Source organism: Anarrhichthys ocellatus, unplaced genomic scaffold (assembly GCF_004355925.1).
Source record: "Anarrhichthys ocellatus isolate YVR2014 unplaced genomic scaffold, GSC_Weel_1.0 scaffold6, whole genome shotgun sequence".
NCBI classification, from domain to species: Eukaryota; Metazoa; Chordata; class Actinopteri; order Perciformes; family Anarhichadidae; genus Anarrhichthys; species Anarrhichthys ocellatus.
In genome coordinates, this window is record NW_022280036.1 from 15,441,407 (window position 1) to 15,461,198 (window position 19,792).

Genomic DNA, 19,792 nt, shown 5'->3' on the forward strand with positions numbered 1-19,792 from the left:
TTTTTTTTTTTTTTTTTTTTTTTTTTTTAATTATTGTTAAAGCTTTTTGTCTGAATTGAAAATGCAATGCAAATGTGTAGTCGGATGTTTTTTCCAGAATTATTTTTGCAATGTGAAGGCAGAAAAGTACAGATCCTGTTTCTGGTACTGTCATGAACAATGACAGTACCAGTATTTGCTTTGTGTTCAAATAACTTTGTGGCTACATCTATACTTGCTTTGGAATTGTAGTATTACAAATGATACAGTACAGTATTGTTGCGGACTGAGAGTCAGAATTTCCTGAGAAAATCTGTTTGTAATGCAGCTTTACTCTTCTGTGTCCCTTTATGTAAGGATACTGATGAACTGAACTGTTTTCATTAAACATGTATTTTCTTAATTCGTTTTTTTTTTTTTTTTTTGAAGATCATGGGGCTCAACATCTAACAAAATTAGATGATGTCAGTTGTAGTCAACACCACACTGTAATTAAATGTGTTAGAACATGTATGTCTTAGAAGTGAGAATTAAGATTCCCATTCCAAATGTCCAAGCAGAAGATAAGTCCAATATCGAAGAGAATAACCTGACCGTTGTGTCATCCAAGTAATTTGAGTTTGGGACCACTGCTGAGATGGTGCGACGCACACATTCAAGTCCAGCCACTTTATTTACAAAGCACATTTAGACCACCTTCACTAGTGATGAATATAAAAGCTGCGATGGCCTAACTGCGCCCTGTCCGAATCTTAAACTCATTTAAATCAAAACATCTTTCTTAGACGATGTTATTACGCTTGATTCAAATCTGCAACTTTAGGCTCAGAAATGAAGAATATACTGAAGTTACCAGTCCCAGCCTTTAATGTTAGTCTAATGGATGGCACATTAAACCAAATGGCCTTAACAACTGCACTGTGTAAGGGGAAAGCAGCATTCACAGGAAATGGCTCAGCACAAGCCCCAGACCAATAGTTCACACTGTGAAAAGCAACTGACTTATTTATATGCATCATTAATACATTATTGCTACACGCATCATTGGCTATGGCATATGTAGCTCATTGCCTAAAGATGTCAGCGTTTGTGCGTCTCAGTCCTTTCACAGCAGATCTTAAATTAAGTAACAAATGGTGACTTTGATCCACAACACAAGCAGACCCACTCTGCTTGTTTTATCGCTGCCTGAATGCAATTCTGTGGTTTCTATTTATGGCTGTGGCGAAGACAGGGTTAACAGTTCATTCAGACTTCAGCAGCTCAATCAGCTGTGATAAGGGAGGGAGGAGGTTAGGGAGAAAGTGTGCGTGGGGGATGTGCTAAAACTGGCACACAGCGAGGAAGGCTGCCATCACCACTGTAATCAGTTTAGATTAGAGAGACTTCACCCCAGATTGCTGCATCTTCACAGAGCAGGGATTTGCTGGACAGAGACGGTTAAAGTGAAACCGATTTATTGGCAAAGAAATATCAAAATGTAACTGTTGTGCTTTGGAGGCATAGAAAATTAATAGATTTAATTCCAGGAAACAAATACCTGACATGTATTTAATGGATTGTTGTAAAATTTGGTACAGACATTCAAGTCGCCCACAGGATGAATTGTAACCACTTTGGTGATTCCCTAACTGTTCATTGAGCACTTTTCATCAAGTCAAACGTTGAATTTTTCCACTTGGTTTTATGTCCAAATATCTGCAAAAATGATGCAACTCCCACCAGCCTCATCGGTATTTTTTGTTTAGTGCTAATTGGCAAAGCTGGTTCCTTTGTGAAGTTCACCAAAACTAATCCAGAGGTCAACATGTTAATCTGGTCCTTTAGGGTGCCACAGAGCAGTAAGCACTCTTCATTCATTCATCTCGTTAATTAAGCATTTGGATTTGAGGGTAAGTACATTTTGTTATTATCAGCACTACAACATTGTTATACAGTTCAGGGTTCATTCGACTACCTGCTTTCAGAGCCCCCTATAATCAAATCCATACATTTTAACTACAGTAATAAGCTGTTAATGCAAAGTGAGGCGGGGAGAGCGTCAGAGATGAAAAACAATAGAGAGAGCCACGGTGAGGGACCAGAGTCTCCTCGGTCTGCTCTGCCGGGCTGTCAGGCTTCATGTGGCCTGTTTGTGACGATGCAATGTGACAGCAATGGGGACAGAGTGCTGGGGGCCATGTCCTTGATGATGAACTCATCCACTACAATCATCACTCTATCTCCCCCCTTTTGTGTGTGCATATAGAAACACCACAACCTCCCCACCAACACACACACACACACACACCACATCCCTCCCAGCCCCTGCAGCACTCAGCGACCTACATCTGGTGTTGGAGAGTGCATGGGGCTAAGGTTGGCCCAGGCCAGACAGTGGGGAGTGTTCACGTAGCGTGTGACGTGTGTGAACAGCGGAGAAGTCTTTCTGTTGAAATAAATGCCCCCAGCTTTGTACCGTACAGAGCTCTGCAAGTTGCGCCCCGTCACATGAACACACACGTGCGGATATAGAGAGCAAGTGCTGATAACATGCACTTAGACCTTAGTGATTGTTGCTGCAGATTAGGTTTGATGGAAACTTGTCCCTTGCTCATCCAACTGCGTGCTCTATAAGTTAATCATGCAGCTGCTCAGGTCATCCATTTAAAGACAGTGGACTCTGCTGCCGAGGGAAGCTTGTTAGTCTGATTAAATATCGTGCTATCTCCACAGAAGGAAGCACTCAGATCCTTTTCTTAAGGACAAGTACCGATACAACAATGGGAAAAAATACTGTATTGCAAGTAGGAGTGTACTCAGAGTCATATTTATATAAAAGTACAAGTATTATCCATAAAAATGTGCTTAAATTATCAAAAATAAAAGTATCCGTAATCGTTTTAACTACTTTATTAACAGGTAGTTACGTCCAGTGGTCACCAAACTGGGGGTCAGGCCCCTTCAAAGGGTCACAAGACACCTGAGGGGTTGTGAGATAATTATAATGGGAGAGGAAATAAGAAAAACAAAGTTCTGCTACACAAATTTGTATTAAACCTTTGCGATTACTCTTGTGCCTTAAACAGTTATTTAAATGAAACCATGTGTTTAGCGGACAAATCACTTTTTGGTGGAACTGCTAGCATTATGGAAATCTGGTTTCCATTCTTCAGACTGCTCTGTGCCTATTGCCAACAAGGCTGCAATTAGGACTTCCGGATGACGAGCATCAACCCCCTGCAGAGCATTCCCTTTGAATAGAACAATTGTTCCTTTTTAATTAAAACTACTGGCTCAAAATAGGTAACTCAAGGAATAAGGTTCATGTTACCATGGTGTCTCAGGTAAGTAAACCACCTGATCATACCTTCCTTTGTGCTAAAGGAGGTCTGAACTTAGACTGACTTTACTCAGTCTGAATAATGAAAAGAAAAACATTTACCCACTATCTCATTATTTTGATGTATCTCATCATAATATTTATTATTTATTTTTTATTATCCGACCGTAAACGGGATCAAAAAGTATTAAATAGAAAAATGAAAATAGAAAATAATGAACAGACAGATAAGTAACTTCAACACTGCAAAAGCTCAAATTGAGGAGGGTTGACAATGTTCTGACATATAGACAATCGATCTCTTATAACCTCAAAGGAAAATAGATTATTCAAAAAATAGACATTTTTCAAAAGAGTAGTAATGACGACAGATATAACAATTTAATCAATTAACATTTAGGAAATATGTAAATTGTATAATATTACACAAGCTATGTTGTGTATTCAATTTCTGTCTACCAGGTGTACATAGTGTACATTTCATCATCCTGCTGTCGCTATAATCATATTGCCATGTGTCCTCTATCAGCACCAAGAAAGACAAACTTTCTGAATGGAAATGATCAGTTTCAGTTGACTTCAACCAAAGCTCAACACCCAATGTTTCAGTGGCTTGGGGGTCATATACTATATATGTACATAGTAATTAGTTACGAAACAGTCTTATATCATTGGAATACAGATTGCATAACTCCCACCAGCTGGACAAGTATCGACACCCACACACACACACACACACACACACACATACACACACACACACACACAGACTCCCTCATCCCTGCAGGTGGATGTTGTGGTGAAGTGTCATGCTAACTGGGTGTACAGAATATTTGAAAAAATTGCTTTAAAGGGGAACTCTTTTTAACCGATTTTAAACATCAGAGTCCGTATACAGGTCTTGAGGAGTACTTCTGCATTTGTACATGTACATGTATGGATGGATGGAGTATATGAATGCATGTACAGTAAAAAAAGATATGCATAACTTCCTTCTTATTCATTGTGTAGACAGTGTAGGTTGTCCATAAATGTTCTTTGAATTGTGAGAAAGGTATAGGCGTAATGAGCTCTGGATGCAGCACATCTGTTCAGTCATTGCTGTAATATGTCGGATATTTACTCATGCATTTGTGACTGTTTAAGGTCTCTGGTTTATAATCAGATTATTACATATTATTCTATATATAGGTCTATAGTGGTTTTCCAACGTGCAACAACATAACCAAACAGAACCAAAGGCTGAATGTTCCAAGCTCTCTCCTCGTGATAGAAATGAGCCACTCTGAATATGAAGTTCACCAGTTTGACCGAAGAACTTTCCTTCATGAGGAATGGGATGAAAATAACAACAAGCCTTTCTGTGTTTTGCTGAAGTCTGACTGTAAGTCTGACTCTGCACCACTTCTGTCCTGTACAGTCGTGTCATGGGTCGTCACAAACAGCAGAGGCATAAATCCTCTCCCCTGCTGTCAGTGTTCAAGTAGAAGGCTCAAACCGAGAAAGACAGCCCATTCTGCTGCTATCTACCCACACACACACACACACACGCACACACACCCACGCACACACACACAAAAAAACACACATACTCGTCGTGGATTTGTAATCTAATAGCTGTAAGAAACGCTTGAGTTTTACCCCATAAGCTTCACATTTGCCTCTTTAATGCATCAGGAAACTCTTCCCTCTGATTACAAGGAGCTCTCGTGAATCTTGCTTTTTGACACATCACACAGGTGTGAGCTGAGAAATGTGTAGTCCTGGTTTCTTGAGCATTTTGTATCTGGTGGGTGGTGAAAACCTGTCTCAAACCGATTTTCTTGCTGCTATTTTTTTCAATTATGAAGGCTGTCTAAGTGGGCAGTCAGCTGGGAAAAGCTCTCAGGTCTCGGTGACTCACCTGACAGCCTCCGTGGATCACTCTCCTCATCAAGGCCCACTCACAGCCTTCTAAAGTGAACTTGTCTCTACTGGCGTTCTCATACAGGCGTACAGATTATGAAATTCAAGAGCACTTCATCTCTGGGCTGTAGATTCGGCGTTCAGCAGACAGCACTGATTTATTTCATTTTTACTGGCCGCATAAGAACCGAGCACATTTAATAAGAAATAATCTGGTATTATTGTGATTTGCGTCAGGATTTAGGCGGAAACAACTGAGTCTAAAATGACTATGCTATTTTCTTACAGTAGTTCTAGTCTCATTTGAGGGACATGATACTTTTCTTTTGGCATCTTACCTACAGCTCGTCTTCGCATTATGCATTTTTAGTGTTGGAAAGTACTTTGCTTCAATACAGTTTTGAGGTACTTGTGCTTGACTTGAGTTTTTCCATGCAATTTTTTGTCTCTGTGTAAAAAGAGACATACAATGTACTCCACTTCATGTATTTTCCAGCTATAGTTACCTTTTAGATTCATATTTTAAATAAAACACATATGATAAGCTTATGAAATACAACACATTGAAGATTCCCAACATGTTTGGCTTGTGGCCTGTTAGAATAAATCAGTGTCTAGTTGGGGTCTCTTGTCACGTTTCAGATGTCACTAGTTAAAGAGACAGCTCCCCTCTAAACGTCTCAGATGGTTTAATTTTAATAACTGTTATGGAGGTAAAATTATTCAATATTTCACAAAATGTGCTTAGTTTTGTAGATTTCTTTTAAATTAATTAAAATGAATCATCTTACTACTCCTCACATTTATCTTGTGACCCTTCACTGGACTGGACTGAACTGCTACAACAGTAAAATACTTCACACATCCATAATCCATATTGTTAACACAATTAATATGTTATGCCAGTCAATGGCAATTTTTCTGTCAAACCCTCCCTCTTGTTATATTTTAATAATTAAAGGCCTGAGGATAAAACTTATATGTTTGTTTAGCACAGGTTTAGACTTTCCTCTCCCCTTCATCATGTCACAAGCCCTCAGATTTAACTGCCATGCTGGGAACCAGTGATGAATCCTTCCTACTCTCAGATATTAATATGTTTAGGCGTCTGATAGCTGGCTGTATGGAGCATTTGGCATCACCTAGTGACAGAAAGAGGAATGATACATTAATCAAAGACCAACTTTATACAGAGTCTATCAAAGGAAACAATTTTACAACATTGTAATGCCAAAAAGCTAAAAAATTGACTTTTGTTCATTTACTTCACCATTAAAGTCCTGGAGCTTTTCTTCTTTCTTTTTTTTTACATTTTAATGTAGTGCTAGGCAAACATGAAGTCATAAATTACAGCATGTACCACTGGCGAAGTTACATAACACACATGGATCCTTAATACAATGCAAAAACAAAGTACTTGAAGACACCTGCTGAATAAATGAGAACAGTGCACAATAAAAAATATGCAAACATTATACTTTCGGTAAATGCATCGGCAAAAACTGAGACAATAGAATGAAATGGCGCCAACCAACAAATGGCAGCTGTCTCTAGTTTCACTCGTGCAGGATTAACTCCTGCAGTGACAGCTTACTGACAACAACACACAGACAGGACATCAGTATTAAGATCATTTATAACTGATGATACAATTTATGCCCAAAAAGCTTCTTCCCCTCCCCCCCACAAATCTGCTTGTTTCCACATTCTCGATCATGTCTGTACACCAGTATTGTATAGACCGATACGCATACACACACACACACACACTCTCTCTCTCTCTCTCTCTCTCTCTCTCTCACACACACTCTTCATTCCAAGGGATTATGAGGCACTACATTTATCTCCAGCATTCTAGTCTTCCCAGCAGTCTGGGGTCTCCCTGGTTCAGTGTACCAGCATGACACCGTGTTAAGTCTAGGTGTAGTAGATTATCTCAGGGATCTGGCCGTCCTCCACTGATGTACCGTTGTTATTTCCTGGTGAGCTAAAAAACAAAAACGTCGTCTTGGTCCCCATCGCTGATTCCTGGGTTAATTTCTTCAACCCCTTTGTGCCATAGTGGGAGTCTGGGCCCTGAGGTGTAAAATGACAAAGCAGATAATATGTTTAATCCTACTCAGGTGGGTTAAAAAAAACAACCCATCATGTTCATTTTTGCAGTAATACATATTTTAAATACAACAAGTTGAGACTGACCTTTAAGGTGGCACATGCAGTGTAGCTGACATTGGGTTGGATTTCCACAGGCTCTTTGAACATCACTCTGAACGTGTTTGCTGTGCCGTCACAGTTGAAACCGGTGTCGTTCTGCCCCAGTGTAATGCGTTTGTCGCTCTCTAAGATCTGCAGAACAGGACAATGTCTTTAATGTATGAACAATGTGCAAAAAAAAAAAAAAATCTACTTTATGATAATTATATCGAACTGAAAATGTTAAAAACACAGCTGGCAGGTTACTCTGTTTCTGGGTTCATCTCTTTGGTGATGTATTTCTCTGGTTGGTAACTGTAAGTATTGGCTGTGACCAAAATAATTGAATATCAACAAAACATTCCTAGTACTGTGACATTTAAGGCTTTCAATTAAAAAGAGTTGTACCTGTAACTTTACAAAGTGTTTTAACAATCACGCAGGGAAGAATCCACTGAGAAAGAGGCAGAGATACCGATCTCTCTAGCCGCAGCGTTCTCTGCAGATCACAATGTAAAGCGGATACAAGACAACGGTGTCTTGCGTCGTCACCGTACACACTTGTTCTCCAAGGTAGTACAAATCAGCTCTAACTGGAGAGGAATTACGAAACATACAGGATGGAGGGTAAGTGGGCTCGCTACACGTAGGGCTGGCTATAAAGCTTTAAAAGGTATCTGAATGAAAAGTATCAAAGACTGTCAAGTAGTAGCACTGATGTGAAATGTATCCTCTGATTTGTACTTCTTATATTTAGCTTTTTTTTAAACCCTTTAAGTTATTGCATTGCTGCTTATGTTAAGACAACATTGTACTTTTGAGAAGATTGGCTTTTTTGTAAAAATTTTAAAAAATCTGTTAATCTTCCTCAAAGATACCCTGAATAAAAATATCGGTTGTGAAACTGGTGTGATGCATCGGTACTAATATGAAAAACAACGCACCTATGCCTCAATGGCAGTAGTTACCTGTATGTTGACCTGATAGTCAGTGGGTCCATGTATTGAACCATACAAGCCAAAACCCACTATGGATATTCTTTTGTTAACATTGAATCTGCAGAAGGAGAAAGGCAGACAGAGAAAACAAATTAGACCAACAGAACTCAGTTTGTTGAGATGAACAACTGACCACCGATGTTGGTCATCTCACCTGATTCTGTCGCTGGTACCACTGTACCCCCATCGACTCTCAACCTGCTGGAATCTATTAATGCTGCACTCCTCCCCCCTGAGGCAGCAGCGGGGCCTGTCGATGTAGTCGACCCGTGGTTTGGGGTTTACTGTAAAGTGTAAAAACAGATTTACCACCTCCCGATCGAACAATATTCCAGACTGGGCAGGCCCTGTTGCACAAGAAAGAATATCAAGCTGGTTTCTGTGGTTTGAGCTGTATGGACAAATCAGGAACATGATGAATATGTTTGGCTGAAATGGTTAGTATAGTGTTGAAAAAAAAAGAAACAAAAAAAAAAAAAACTATTGCAGGAAGAGAAACAAGTTCTATACCTGCAGCAAACTCCTCAACGGTCATGAGCGGGAAGCGGATGAGCGGGAGGGCTTTGCCCAGAACCTTCTGTTTGTTCTCAGAGGTCGGGGGAAGCTGTTGTCTGTAACACTCGGCCTCTGCCCAGCGTACCACCGCCCCAAACAAGCGGTTCTCCCTGATGCTGAGTGTGTCTCTTTGTAGCACTGCACATAAGGTGTCTGCGCATGCAAATACACAGAGTGGTCATCAGTTTACATCCAAAGAAGAAAAAAGAAAATCAGTTTGTGAAGAAAGACTCGCATACCAAGGTCGATATCTGTAAAACCCTCTGCGTTTATTGCGTCCGCAGTGCTTTTGTCTATAGTGTCCAAGCAGAGACTGGCAAGTTGAGGCTCATCGAATAACCTTGCCTGTAATGAAAGCACAACATCAGCCACATTAGTATCCATTAGGTACTGGTCAATTACCTTTCATGCACCAAAGGATTTTTAAAAAGCTGAGAAAATGTAAGTGTCTCCTTTATAGATTAAATATTGTGTAAGATTAACTAAAAGATGTTGGGGGAAATAAAGCAGTCAGTAGATTCTAACACCACCTCATTTTGCAAATCTAATATTCAAGTCTGATAAAAACATCACTCAAACTTCATGAAATGTTAATGAACTTAAAATGAGTAACCAAGCAATGACACTGGGAATTAAGCGTACACCGCTAGAGATGCGTCTCTTTTGTTGCCGTGTTGGAAAAAAATAAATAAATAAAAAGGAGTGTTTTTTGATAAGCGGCTGAGCATGCAGCCTGATGGCGTAGAAGCCAGCATCAGACAAAATGCTGAACCCAAACAAACGGCAGCATGAACCAAAAATAGCACAAACTAATGTCGTAAAAACTCAACCATCGATGGCTGCAAGATGGTCCTGTGGGGATACACAGAAAGAAAAATGGCTTCACCCTCCACTGAAAGAGCCACTGTCTGACAGTTTCCAGCAGATGGAACGAACAAGGCAAAATTGTTATTACATGGTTTTATATTTTTCCCCAGGAGACATCCTTAAAAATCTGATCACGCTGTTATTGAAACCTTCTGCTCTGCTTTAAAATGTATTTTTGTGCTTTACGTCTTATGAGGGTGGATTCACCGAAAATACTGTGAACATATTTTCTCACTTTCTCCTGGTGGTTTCTGACCAAGCAGTTTCCACAGCCACTGTCATTAAATGGGAGGTTCAATGGGAATTAAATTGTGCTGCCCAAAGCATCTAAATAGTACATGTGCAACACTCAACAGCAATGTGTGTGTTTCCAGAAATAATGTCCCAGTTGATACCACCATTTCTGGAAAGACGTGTTGCTGTCAAACGTCACTTTTCAACACTTTTGAGCACCTCAAAATGAAATCTCAGAGACAGAAAACTAAAAATATAATATAATAAATATAATATGTGATATATCTGGGGCTAACGAGATAAATATCAAGGTGTCAAACCAAAGGTTGATGCGAGAGAGTTTAGGGGTCTATATGTACTACACAGTAACTGAGACAATAACCTGAGTGAGGAGCATGAACGCGTTGTCGGCTCTGAGGTGCTTGGTGAGGAACTCCACACAGCGACTCTCCAGAGCAGGGACCGCGTACTTCTTGGCCGTATACAGAGTCGTCATCACAGTCTCAGGACCAATGTGGACCTCGTCGGAATACAAGAACCTGTGCAGAGGAAACGGGCAACAGAACATTGTTTATGGTCAGGTATTCATGACGTTATCCACCGAAGAATTCAAAAAATGTATCACATTTTAGCCTGAAAAATCTTGACTAGAAATACATTTGCAGTATGTCGATGGTGTCCAACCAGGTAGTGTTCCTTAAAAAAGCACTACGGCCGAGTAACAAACCTCAGTACTTCTTTGCTAGCAGCAGAAATCTATCCGAATCCAAAGACCGTCCAAGAGATGGCATCAAGTGTCACATTTATAGTCTTGATGTTTACTTTTTCTCTTATCAGACAGAACCTGATGTAAATCATAATTTTGCCAATTTTAGACTATTTTTTTTTAGGGGGGGAAATACTCTTGTACAGCAGCTGGTCTTTGCAATATTGATGTTTTACTTACTAACTTAATTAAATGGGAAAAGGGGTTTGTAGGAAATAAAAAGTTATAATATCAGAAAGTAAGGCATCTATAAAAGCATTGTATCTGAAACCAGGCACTTATAACTGCATAAACAACTGTCTGTTATAGTTTCTATAACTATCTAAGAGATATTTGACATATGGACCTATGTCTCTACAGTACACTAGACTTTGGAATGTTGTTCTACCTGGGCTAATGATCTGAGAGTTATACTATCATATTTACACACTGCTCCTGTCATGGTGTTCCCATTTAGCTCTTCCCAGTGTGCAGTGCAATCACTATATCAGGCCTACATCCTCCTTTAAATGTAACTGAAGCTGAACGTTGCTGGACGGACAGATAAATTACTAAGTGGGCTTTACTTTGGTGCATGGTGATCACCTGGCCTACCTGAGCAGGGCGAGGAAGGCTGCCGGTTCCACATCAGGCAGCTCTATCTCAGTCGAGGTTGTGGCCATCCCACCGTTGAACATGGCATCAAAAACGGCACTGCCGGCGGCCAGGACGAACTTATGGGCCGGTATCCTCTGGGCCTGTCTGCCCTTCCCCACGATGAACCTGACGTCGCTGAGCAGCTCGTTGTTGAAGAGGAATGCGAAGCGCTCCTTCAGGGAGCTCTTCGTCGCCTGCCAATTGTACATGGGCTCCCGGTGAAGGCCGAGGACAGGCGGGGAGGCGGACCGGGCAGAACCGGAGGAGGCTGGCATGTTGGCGAGCAATGCCGCGGCTCCAGACTGAACCGAGTTAAATGCTGCCTCCTGGTCGCCATGGTTTGACGCTAAGCCGACACCGATGCTGCCGCCGCTCCCGGTCGCCATAACGACACGTTTTAAATTTTTTATTCAACGTCCCGAAAGCACCGTTAATGTCACAGGAAAATGCACCGACCGTACCGTGTGTGTTGTTTTTTATTTACGTGGTATCCATCGCGGCGGACGCCATCATTCTTTGATGTTTAGCTAGCGTTCCTCCAGAAATGACGCAGACGGACACTTCCTTCAAAACACTTTTTTTTCTTTCATTAAACTTTATTGCTGTGTTCAAGAGAAACAAACAATCAAGTGAAGAGAAAGGGAGCAAAAAGTACAATGTATTAATATTAACACGAAATTAGTATTGAAAACAAAAGACAAATTCATAAAACAAAATGTTCTCGCTATGTATACATAATTTAATGTGATATATTAACGTTACCAATACAGTTGCTGATAAAGCAATGTTTGTGTTTGTTAGTAAATTAACATTTGTTAATAGATCATTTTTCCCCAATAAATTTGATTTATGAAGGAGGACAAACAGTAGTAATACATTCAAACATTTTTAAATTAGCAATTGCATTTTTGGTGACCACCATATAAATCCTGTTTTTTAGTCAGGGGTTTATTTTAATTATTATTTATAAATCAGATAACAAACATATTAATACATATATTTCCATACATATCAATTGTAAATGTTGTTTACATTTATAAACAAACCCATTTATATATGTATTTGTATACTTTTCTTTTTAATTTCCAATCGACCACTAGATGTCAGAGTCTGCTCCTTTACTTAAATAACATTAACAAACCTTCACAGCTTTTTAATGGCAATGATGAAAAATAAACTAATTAGAGTTTTTCTGCTAATAACGCATGCTTTTATATTGAATAAAGCTGCAATATTCAGTAAAATCATTCTCTGTCACGGTGATGTGAACCGCTCGCTCTCTCACTCTCTCTCTATCTCTATCTTTGTGTGTGCGTGTGTGTGTGTGTGTGTGCGTGTGTGTGTGCGTGTGTGCGTGTGTGTGTGTGGTATGAGAGAGAGAGATAGAGAGAGAGAGAGGGAGAAGGAATGAGAACGAGAAAGACCAGAAACACATGACAGAGCATGCACGCAGGAGCTGGATTGGAAGTTGGTGCGTTGTTTACAGTTTGTCACATCGGGACTTTCCCCCAATTCCTTGAGATATGACTCGCAGACTAAACAGGAGAGTCTAAGCGGCAGAGTTATTTTAAATTCTCAATTTTCCCACAAGATACAATTGCTCAACCCTGGTCCGCAATGAGCGCGTCTGCAGGGACGGGAGTGTTTGTACTCTCCTTGATGTCCATCCCCATCTGCTTTTTATTTAATTCCCTCATTTACAACAACAGGTGAGTGAGAAGAGGCCTTTTTAGTTTGAGTTACCTCTATTTTCTCTGCTGATTAAGAGACTGTTGCCAGTGCAGCACTAATTAGCATAATTTGAAAATGATTTGTCATATCTTTTAAAACTACACATATCTCTGCATTTAGTGCTGAAGCTTTCTTCTTCGCTGGCTGTTCAACAGTCCTCATCCTGTCCATTTCAACCCATTTTATGCTCAAGAAGAAGGCTCCAGTTGATCCTCTTTTCTATGGTATGAATTATGAAATGCACGTTTCTTGTCGGGACCAAGACATTTTTAAATGTTTGTAGTATTTGGAGAGAAATATTGATTTAACAACAAGTCATGTGAAAGGAATCATAAGCTTCTCTCTGACTTACATGAAAATAGAGGGAGTTATTGGGGAGTAAACCTGCAGTAAACCTTAAGTATGCATCTATCTGTCCAGTGTTTGCAGTGTATGCATTCTTCTGTGTGGTGAATCTGATCATCGGGCTGGAGCAAGACAACATCATTGATGGATTCGTGGTGTTTTACCTCAGAGAGGCAAGTGTTGTGTTGTGAGTCCTGTTTGTGAGCTATCTCTTTGTACTTACTGATAGATCCACCCTGTGTTTTAGGCAGATCCACATATTAATACAGCACATGGGCACATGATCTCCTATTGGGACGGCTGTGTGCACTATCTCATGTATCTGGTCATGATTGCGGCGATTACTTGGGGGTAAGAACGGTCTGTCTGTGAGATCTACCCATCTGTTTGTCTATCTATCTATCCATCCATCTATCCATCCGAGTCTCTTGGAAGTATAATGTAATCATTTGACTTTGACAATAGTGGTGTTTCGTGGTTTGCACATGCAGGGACAGTTACCGAGCCATAGGACTCTACTGGATGGGATCTTTTCTCACGCGTGCCATAGTCTACATTCTTGGGAATGCTGTGGGTAAGTACACTAAAAATAATGGCATGCTTTTAGACGGCTAGTGTAGGGTAGCCTGTAACCCCCTGCACACACCTCCCCTGACAATGTAATTAAAAAAGATGCCCATTTTACTGTGTATACTGCTATGTTCAGTGTTTTGGTTCTGTGTCTTTGCCATGGTGATATATTATCTTTGTCTGTCTCTAAGGTAAATATGGGACCCAAGTTAGCCCTCTCTTCCTCCTCCACATGCTATATATTTCTGTGTCTGTCTGGGCCTGCTTACGCATCTTCAGCCAGCCCTCCACACGGGAAGTTCAGTTGACAGTAAGTCGGCATCAAAACTGGACATTGTTACAATAAAGCATATTATTGGAAGATTCCCTTCATATACTGTATACTATATTGTGTGTGTGACAGAGAGCCCTGTATTAACATCCTGTTGTTGCTTTCTCTCAGAGCGTCCAGGAGGCTGAAAGAAAAAGTTTACTCCACAGACCTCTGGACCTACTGTTCATCATCTACCTCATTCCTGCTTTTGCTTTCTGCGTCTTCAGAGGCCTGGTGAGAAACCATCAGATGATCACCTGCCAGTGCTCACACACACCGTGGTGGAATAATAATAATCTTTATGTGTCTGTTAGGTTGTTCTGGACTGTTCCGGCGAATGGTGTCAAGCCTACACACGACAGTATGAGCCTTACCTCAAAGACCCTTCAGCCTATCCTAAAATACAGGTAACTCAGTAAAGCTATGAACACCACACGCTCATCCTGATACTGTCATTGCACTTGTTTCTAAAGAAGTAAACTGTGTCTGTGTTTGCCAGATGCTGGTGAGCCTGCTGTACTCTGGACCATACTACATCATTACTCTCTATGGGCTGATGGTCCCAGGATGTGAGTGGATGACTGATCTGACTCTAGTGCACTCCGGAGCACTGGCCCAGGTACGCCCTTGCTGTTTATTCCTCGCTCACCAGCAAAGGAATAACTAGGCCTTTGCAGGTAAAGATCCTGCACTAGCACATGTGTTTTTACTTAATCTGGCTGTCTAGACTGCAACAGGTGCTACACTTATACGAGGGTTAAAGATATGTCTATAGAAACTTTTCCCAGCAGCCATGTCCCAGCAGGGTAAACACAGGTGTTTTTGACTTGATCAAATCAATAATGGTCCCATTCTTTTTAGTGTTTCACAGGCATTCCAGCGAGACAGCATGCACAATACCAAGGCCCTGGTTCACCTTGAACAAGGTCATAATTAATGTTATTGATTGCACCTGTGTTTACCCTACAATGACATGTCAAAGAGATCTGCTGTGAGAAGGGCCTAACAAGTCAAGAGAAGAGGTCTACATCTGGTGTTCATGTCATATATCCCACATGACATCATCATTCCAGGTAGATGAGGCAATGCTGTGGGAGCAACTTGTGTGCCAATCACATCGCAACAAGACAAAGCAGCTATTGTATTTGAGCTGCAGGCTGGGGCGTCACTCATCAGCGGGATAAGGGGGGAAGCTGACTTCAGACCAAGAGGAATGGTGGTATTGGTGGTGTTCACTTAAATGTCAGCTGTTTGACCCAGCTATATATAGGAAAGCTGAGGCTTTGACAGCCGTGGTTGCTGTTGAGTCCAGAACCTCTCTCTGAACTATGGAAGGCCGCACGTCTCCCGCTGCTGCTATCTTTTGTCAGCAGAGTCGTACCAAAAATCTGCTGGATCCGGTTTATAATCAAAAAAGTATTTAATAATTGACAGAAGCTAAAACAGTTACAAACTGAATTACACTATCAATAACATAATATTTCATGAAACTGAGGCCCAATCCGGGCCACCCGGCAGACTGTGTCCTGAGTGTCTCTGAGATGTCCCGTATCAGCTCAGTGATTGGCTGAAATCCAATAAGCTCCTCCTGGCCTTTGACCCGATGGTCAGTCCTCTTCCTTCCTTAAAGCAGCATACACCATATCCTCGCTCGGCCATCCTTCGTTGTAGCAGACTCTACTCATGTCCTTGAATGGTTGCGACCTGAAATTCCCTCACTCACCTAACATCAATACATAGAGTGACTATACTTTTTAGTTTAATACATTCAATGATTATGCTTTTATGGTTTAACACTTCTATCAGTAAATATACTGTAAACATACAATATCCACCACGAGGGGTGCTATTAAACATGCTTAGAATGCTTTTAATACTTAAATTCCTCACATTGCTGTGAGACATGTCGTGTGTCTTTTTTCAGTGAATTTCTATGAAAAGGTAACTGGCAGGAGTCTGTTAGATTGAAAAAATATTTTAAGTATCAGAATGTGTCCACGTTTTATGGTCATCAGTCCATTAAATGAATAATCCACCATAAAACAATTGTTCCCTGAATTTATCTTATCATTTTACCTATGTTTTCTTTTAAATATTCCTCGATATGAACTGTAAAATGTAGACAATGTGATGTCTTGTAAAGATATGAGAGGATTTCCTTCTATATTCACAATTTTGCACTGATGTTTAACACAATGATCAAAGAAAAAAGGAGAAATGGAAGATTTAGGAGGAGATATCAGTCAGACATCTTCATGGAATTGTTTAATCAGGCGCACGAGATATTTAAAAAAAAAAACTGACTCTTTATAAGCAAGTAATATAAGAAAACAGTGTTCCTGTTAGTGTGACTCTACTGACTGAAGCTTTTAGTCATCACTGTCATTTTCCCATTTCTCCCTCCCTGCTTCAATTCGCAGGCCCAGTTCGCTCATATTGGTGCGTCACTTCACACACGGACGCCGTTCTCCTACAGAGTGCCTGCTGGCGGCCAGCTTGTCTTCTTGCTGGTCAATATCCTGTACGCTCTGGTGCCTCAGGCTCTGTGCTACCGCTGCTGCAGCAGGCCTGCCCTCTTCCTCAGGCCAATGCCAGATAAGAAGACTGAATGACAGAGAGAGAGAGAGAGAGAGAGAGAGAGAGAGAGAGAGAGAGAGAGACGAGGATGCCTAAATAAAAGGATGAAGTAGTTGTAAAAGACCGCTCTGTGTTTGCAGTTATTAGAAGTTGCTGTTTTTGGAGGGGAAGAACTTTAACTTTAATGAGGGCTAAGTGGAGGTATTGGAGACATGACAAAATACTCCAGTGCCAAACAGAGTTTGTGTCATCTAGCATTTATGTTTGTTTGCTTATTTTGAAAATGTGAACATACATTTTTACAAAATAAGTGTGTTTTTATACACACAGTGTCACAGCACAGATACTAATGCTGTTAGACCTGTGTTTGCGATTCAAACTACTTGAAAATAATTATTGTTCTTAATTATTTTTGGTAGTTGTTTTTACAAAAACTGCTTTCTTGTTGACACTGAGGTTTCTGTGCAGTGCCTTTTTTCCAATAAATTGGCAAATAAAGAAATTATTCACACCTGTCTATGCTTTTAATACTATATAGTGTGATTTATACATGGATAAGTACATAGATATTCAACCATTTAAGGGCATTTGACAAAAATGTTAAATGTATTTTAACAGTATTTTATTTGGATTGTTTAAACCGGAAGTACTTTGTTTCCACACTACCTCTTCCGGACAAACAAATCCGCATGTAGCTAACTAGCTAAAGTTTACAACAAAGAGAAATGATTCGGTCATATCACTTCTCTGATGAAACAAATCCACGTTGGAAATAACCCGTCCAGCCAGAGAACATTTAGACTAATGTGGGTTTTGTTTCAACTAAACGCGGATGAAAAGAAACAACTTGCGCTAACGTTAGCTGAACATGCTAACTAACTTTAGCTTCTGCTAGCTGTGATGGCAGCACCACCACCTATGATTTCTGCTGCTGTGTTAAGGTCGGTGCCTCTCTTTAAATGTATCTCTAAATGTTTGAGTGGTGGACCAAAATAAAATAAAAAAGTAACGATGTAAACGGCATTATAATGTTGAAAATTCAGCAGTCCTGCCGTTATTACTAGCGCGAGCGTTACCTTTTTCAAAGCCTAACGTGTTGTTTCATTCTTTTCAATTTGAGACCATATTACTATTTGTACCTTGCATTATTGCCCTAGTAGTACTAACGTTACTCAATTACACTTGTTAGCTAAATCAACCCCGCTGTGATACATCTACTAACACCACTATTAATACTAATAACGTGTAGTAACAGTAATAGTGCACATACACTGCAGGTCTGTATTTGTAACGTCTTTGCACCCACCAGTAGCATGTAGTTTATCTTTTCTAGTCCTCACATCTGATCATTGTTTCAAATGTCATCTTGTCTCTAGTCAAAAGCAACGCAGAGCTGCTCTGAGGAAAGAGAGGAGAAAACGGAAACGACAAGCTCTCGCCCAAGAATGTGGTACGAAGATAGCGGCTCTGTTTTACATTTTATTTCTACAGTTGTTGCCGCACCATTAGCCAGATGAACCACAATGTCTACTCTGTTACAGGTTTGAAAAATGTACCAAGCTTCACACCTGAAGAAGGAGAAGAAATACATGATGAAGAGGATGACGATGTTGCAGAGGAGGAAAGGTAGCTCAATACTGACGTCACTCCTCTGTCATGCAGCTGCACATTCAGTCACATTCAATGACGGCACAGCAGCACATATACCTTCATTTACCATTTAAAAAATATAATCTTCATTGTGTTTGATCTGTGTTTACTTGTTTTTTCAGACTGCGGCTGCATGAAGAGTGGTTGGAAAAAGAAAGGTTTGCCCAGGAGGAGTTCAGGCTGAGGGCTGAGAGGGAGGAGGCTGCAAGGAAAAGAAAAGAGGAGGAGGAGGTAATCTACTGTTTGTATTCCTCATTCCTCATGAACATAAAAACACCCTGTGGAAACATATTTATTCTGCATATGGTCTTTAGTATGTTGTCCAATTGTGAACTAATCTAATGGAGTGATCAGAACCAACATGAATCGCGACAACCGTAATAGCTTGCCTTAAATAGTATGAATAACTGGAGCCTGACACCGGAGATTATTGATTAACTGGCTAATTGATTAGCGCAAGTGAGCCTGATTGACCTGTCCTTCTAAATAGAATATTAATGTCTTTATGTCTTTCTTTTTTTTGTTCCCAGCGGATGATAAAGGAGGAATGGGAGGCCCAGCAGAAGAAGGAACAGGAAGAAAAAGAGCAGAAGCAGCAGGACAAGCGGGACAGAGAGGTGAAACGGGCCCCAGGAGGATAGAAACAAAAAGAAATATATCCTCTTCTACTTAATCATGAGTGTTTATGTTATCCATCCAAAAGGGAAGATTCAGATAATCATGTCTCTTTTGTAAAATGTGTTTTTGCATTGTACATGGTTGTTTTAAACATTTCCTTGACTGAGTGGCACAAGCAACCGTCCAACTCCTCAACTAAGATACACACAAAGAGAAAAAACCCTAACAGCAGCTTCAGCTCTCACAAGGATGTATCTTTTACTTTGTGTGAAAACAGTGTGTGACATTGCTTTCCAACAAGTCCAGAAATGTTGAAATGCCAGTCCCCTCTGAGTGTGGTCTTAACACACAGTAACAGATCTGCTGCAGTATGTTGACCGCTACACATTTTCACCAGCCGTGTCTTTACACCATTTGTAGGAGGCCGTTCAGAAAATGTTGGATGAAGCTGAAAATCAGGTACAAACACACATGAAATCCTATTATTAGTGTCACTAGTGAACATTTAGTTCAAAGGCTTTTATGTGTGTATA

The 19,792-nt window shown here is 40.4% G+C and overlaps 3 protein-coding genes across 6 annotated transcripts in view; 2 read left to right on the top strand and 1 right to left on the bottom strand.

The window, feature by feature from the left end:
- Nucleotides 1–6,370: 6,370 nt before the first annotated feature.
- LOC116382871 (BTB/POZ domain-containing protein 1) lies at nucleotides 6,371–12,013 on the bottom strand. Of its 2 annotated transcripts, none has more exons than XM_031846279.1 (8): nucleotides 11,414–12,013; nucleotides 10,436–10,592; nucleotides 9,192–9,297; nucleotides 8,908–9,105; nucleotides 8,552–8,681; nucleotides 8,368–8,455; nucleotides 7,406–7,552; nucleotides 6,371–7,282 (listed from the first exon to the last, which is right to left on the bottom strand). In XM_031846279.1, the coding sequence occupies exons 1-8, from the start codon at nucleotides 11,839–11,841 to the stop codon at nucleotides 7,124–7,126; spliced, it is 1,413 nt and encodes a 470-aa protein (XP_031702139.1). In that variant the 5' UTR covers nucleotides 11,842–12,013; the 3' UTR covers nucleotides 6,371–7,123. The 2 variants fall into 2 exon arrangements, with proteins under 2 accessions (XP_031702139.1, XP_031702137.1); XM_031846277.1 differs by having other exon boundaries at nucleotides 8,552–8,744.
- An 824-nt stretch (nucleotides 12,014–12,837) lies between these two features.
- Nucleotides 12,838–17,037, top strand: LOC116382872 (transmembrane 6 superfamily member 1). Of its 3 annotated transcripts, XM_031846280.1 has the most exons (11): nucleotides 12,838–12,926; nucleotides 13,047–13,164; nucleotides 13,307–13,410; nucleotides 13,607–13,704; nucleotides 13,779–13,882; nucleotides 14,023–14,105; nucleotides 14,293–14,411; nucleotides 14,544–14,648; nucleotides 14,729–14,821; nucleotides 14,914–15,033; nucleotides 16,835–17,037. In XM_031846280.1, exons 1-11 carry the CDS (start codon nucleotides 12,899–12,901, stop codon nucleotides 17,024–17,026), a joined length of 1,164 nt encoding a protein of 387 aa, XP_031702140.1. In that variant the 5' UTR covers nucleotides 12,838–12,898; the 3' UTR covers nucleotides 17,027–17,037. The 3 variants fall into 3 exon arrangements, with proteins under 3 accessions (XP_031702140.1, XP_031702142.1, XP_031702141.1); XM_031846282.1 differs by lacking the exon at nucleotides 13,307–13,410 and having other exon boundaries at nucleotides 13,783–13,882; XM_031846281.1 differs by having other exon boundaries at nucleotides 12,848–13,164.
- Nucleotides 17,038–17,843: 806 nt separating this feature from the next.
- The window catches only part of zrsr2 (zinc finger (CCCH type), RNA-binding motif and serine/arginine rich 2), a 4,793-nt gene continuing 2,844 nt past the window's right edge, over nucleotides 17,844–19,792 (top strand). The window contains 6 exon segments of the mRNA XM_031846284.1: nucleotides 17,844–17,932; nucleotides 18,368–18,441; nucleotides 18,533–18,617; nucleotides 18,764–18,872; nucleotides 19,172–19,258; nucleotides 19,680–19,718. Of these exon segments, the coding sequence (XP_031702144.1) occupies nucleotides 17,892–17,932; nucleotides 18,368–18,441; nucleotides 18,533–18,617; nucleotides 18,764–18,872; nucleotides 19,172–19,258; nucleotides 19,680–19,718 (435 nt within the window). The 5' untranslated portion in view covers nucleotides 17,844–17,891.

Bases quoted from the DNA above. Each gene is read 5' to 3' on its own strand.
- LOC116382871 (XM_031846277.1), bottom strand. From the start codon at position 11,841: ATGGCGACCGGGAGCGGCGGCAGCATCGGTGTCGGCTTAGCGTCAAAC. The intron at 8,456-8,551 runs GTGAGATGACCA...CTCCTTCTGCAG, and splicing joins GGTACCAGCGACAGAATCAG to ATTCAATGTTAACAAAAGAA. The intron at 7,283-7,405 runs GTCAGTCTCAAC...TTTACACCTCAG, and splicing joins CTGCATGTGCCACCTTAAAG to GGCCCAGACTCCCACTATGG.
- LOC116382872 (XM_031846280.1), top strand. From the start codon at position 12,899: ATGCACGCAGGAGCTGGATTGGAAGTTG. The intron at 14,649-14,728 runs GTGAGAAACCAT...TGTGTCTGTTAG, and splicing joins TCTGCGTCTTCAGAGGCCTG to GTTGTTCTGGACTGTTCCGG. The intron at 14,822-14,913 runs GTAACTCAGTAA...TGTGTTTGCCAG, and splicing joins CAGCCTATCCTAAAATACAG to ATGCTGGTGAGCCTGCTGTA.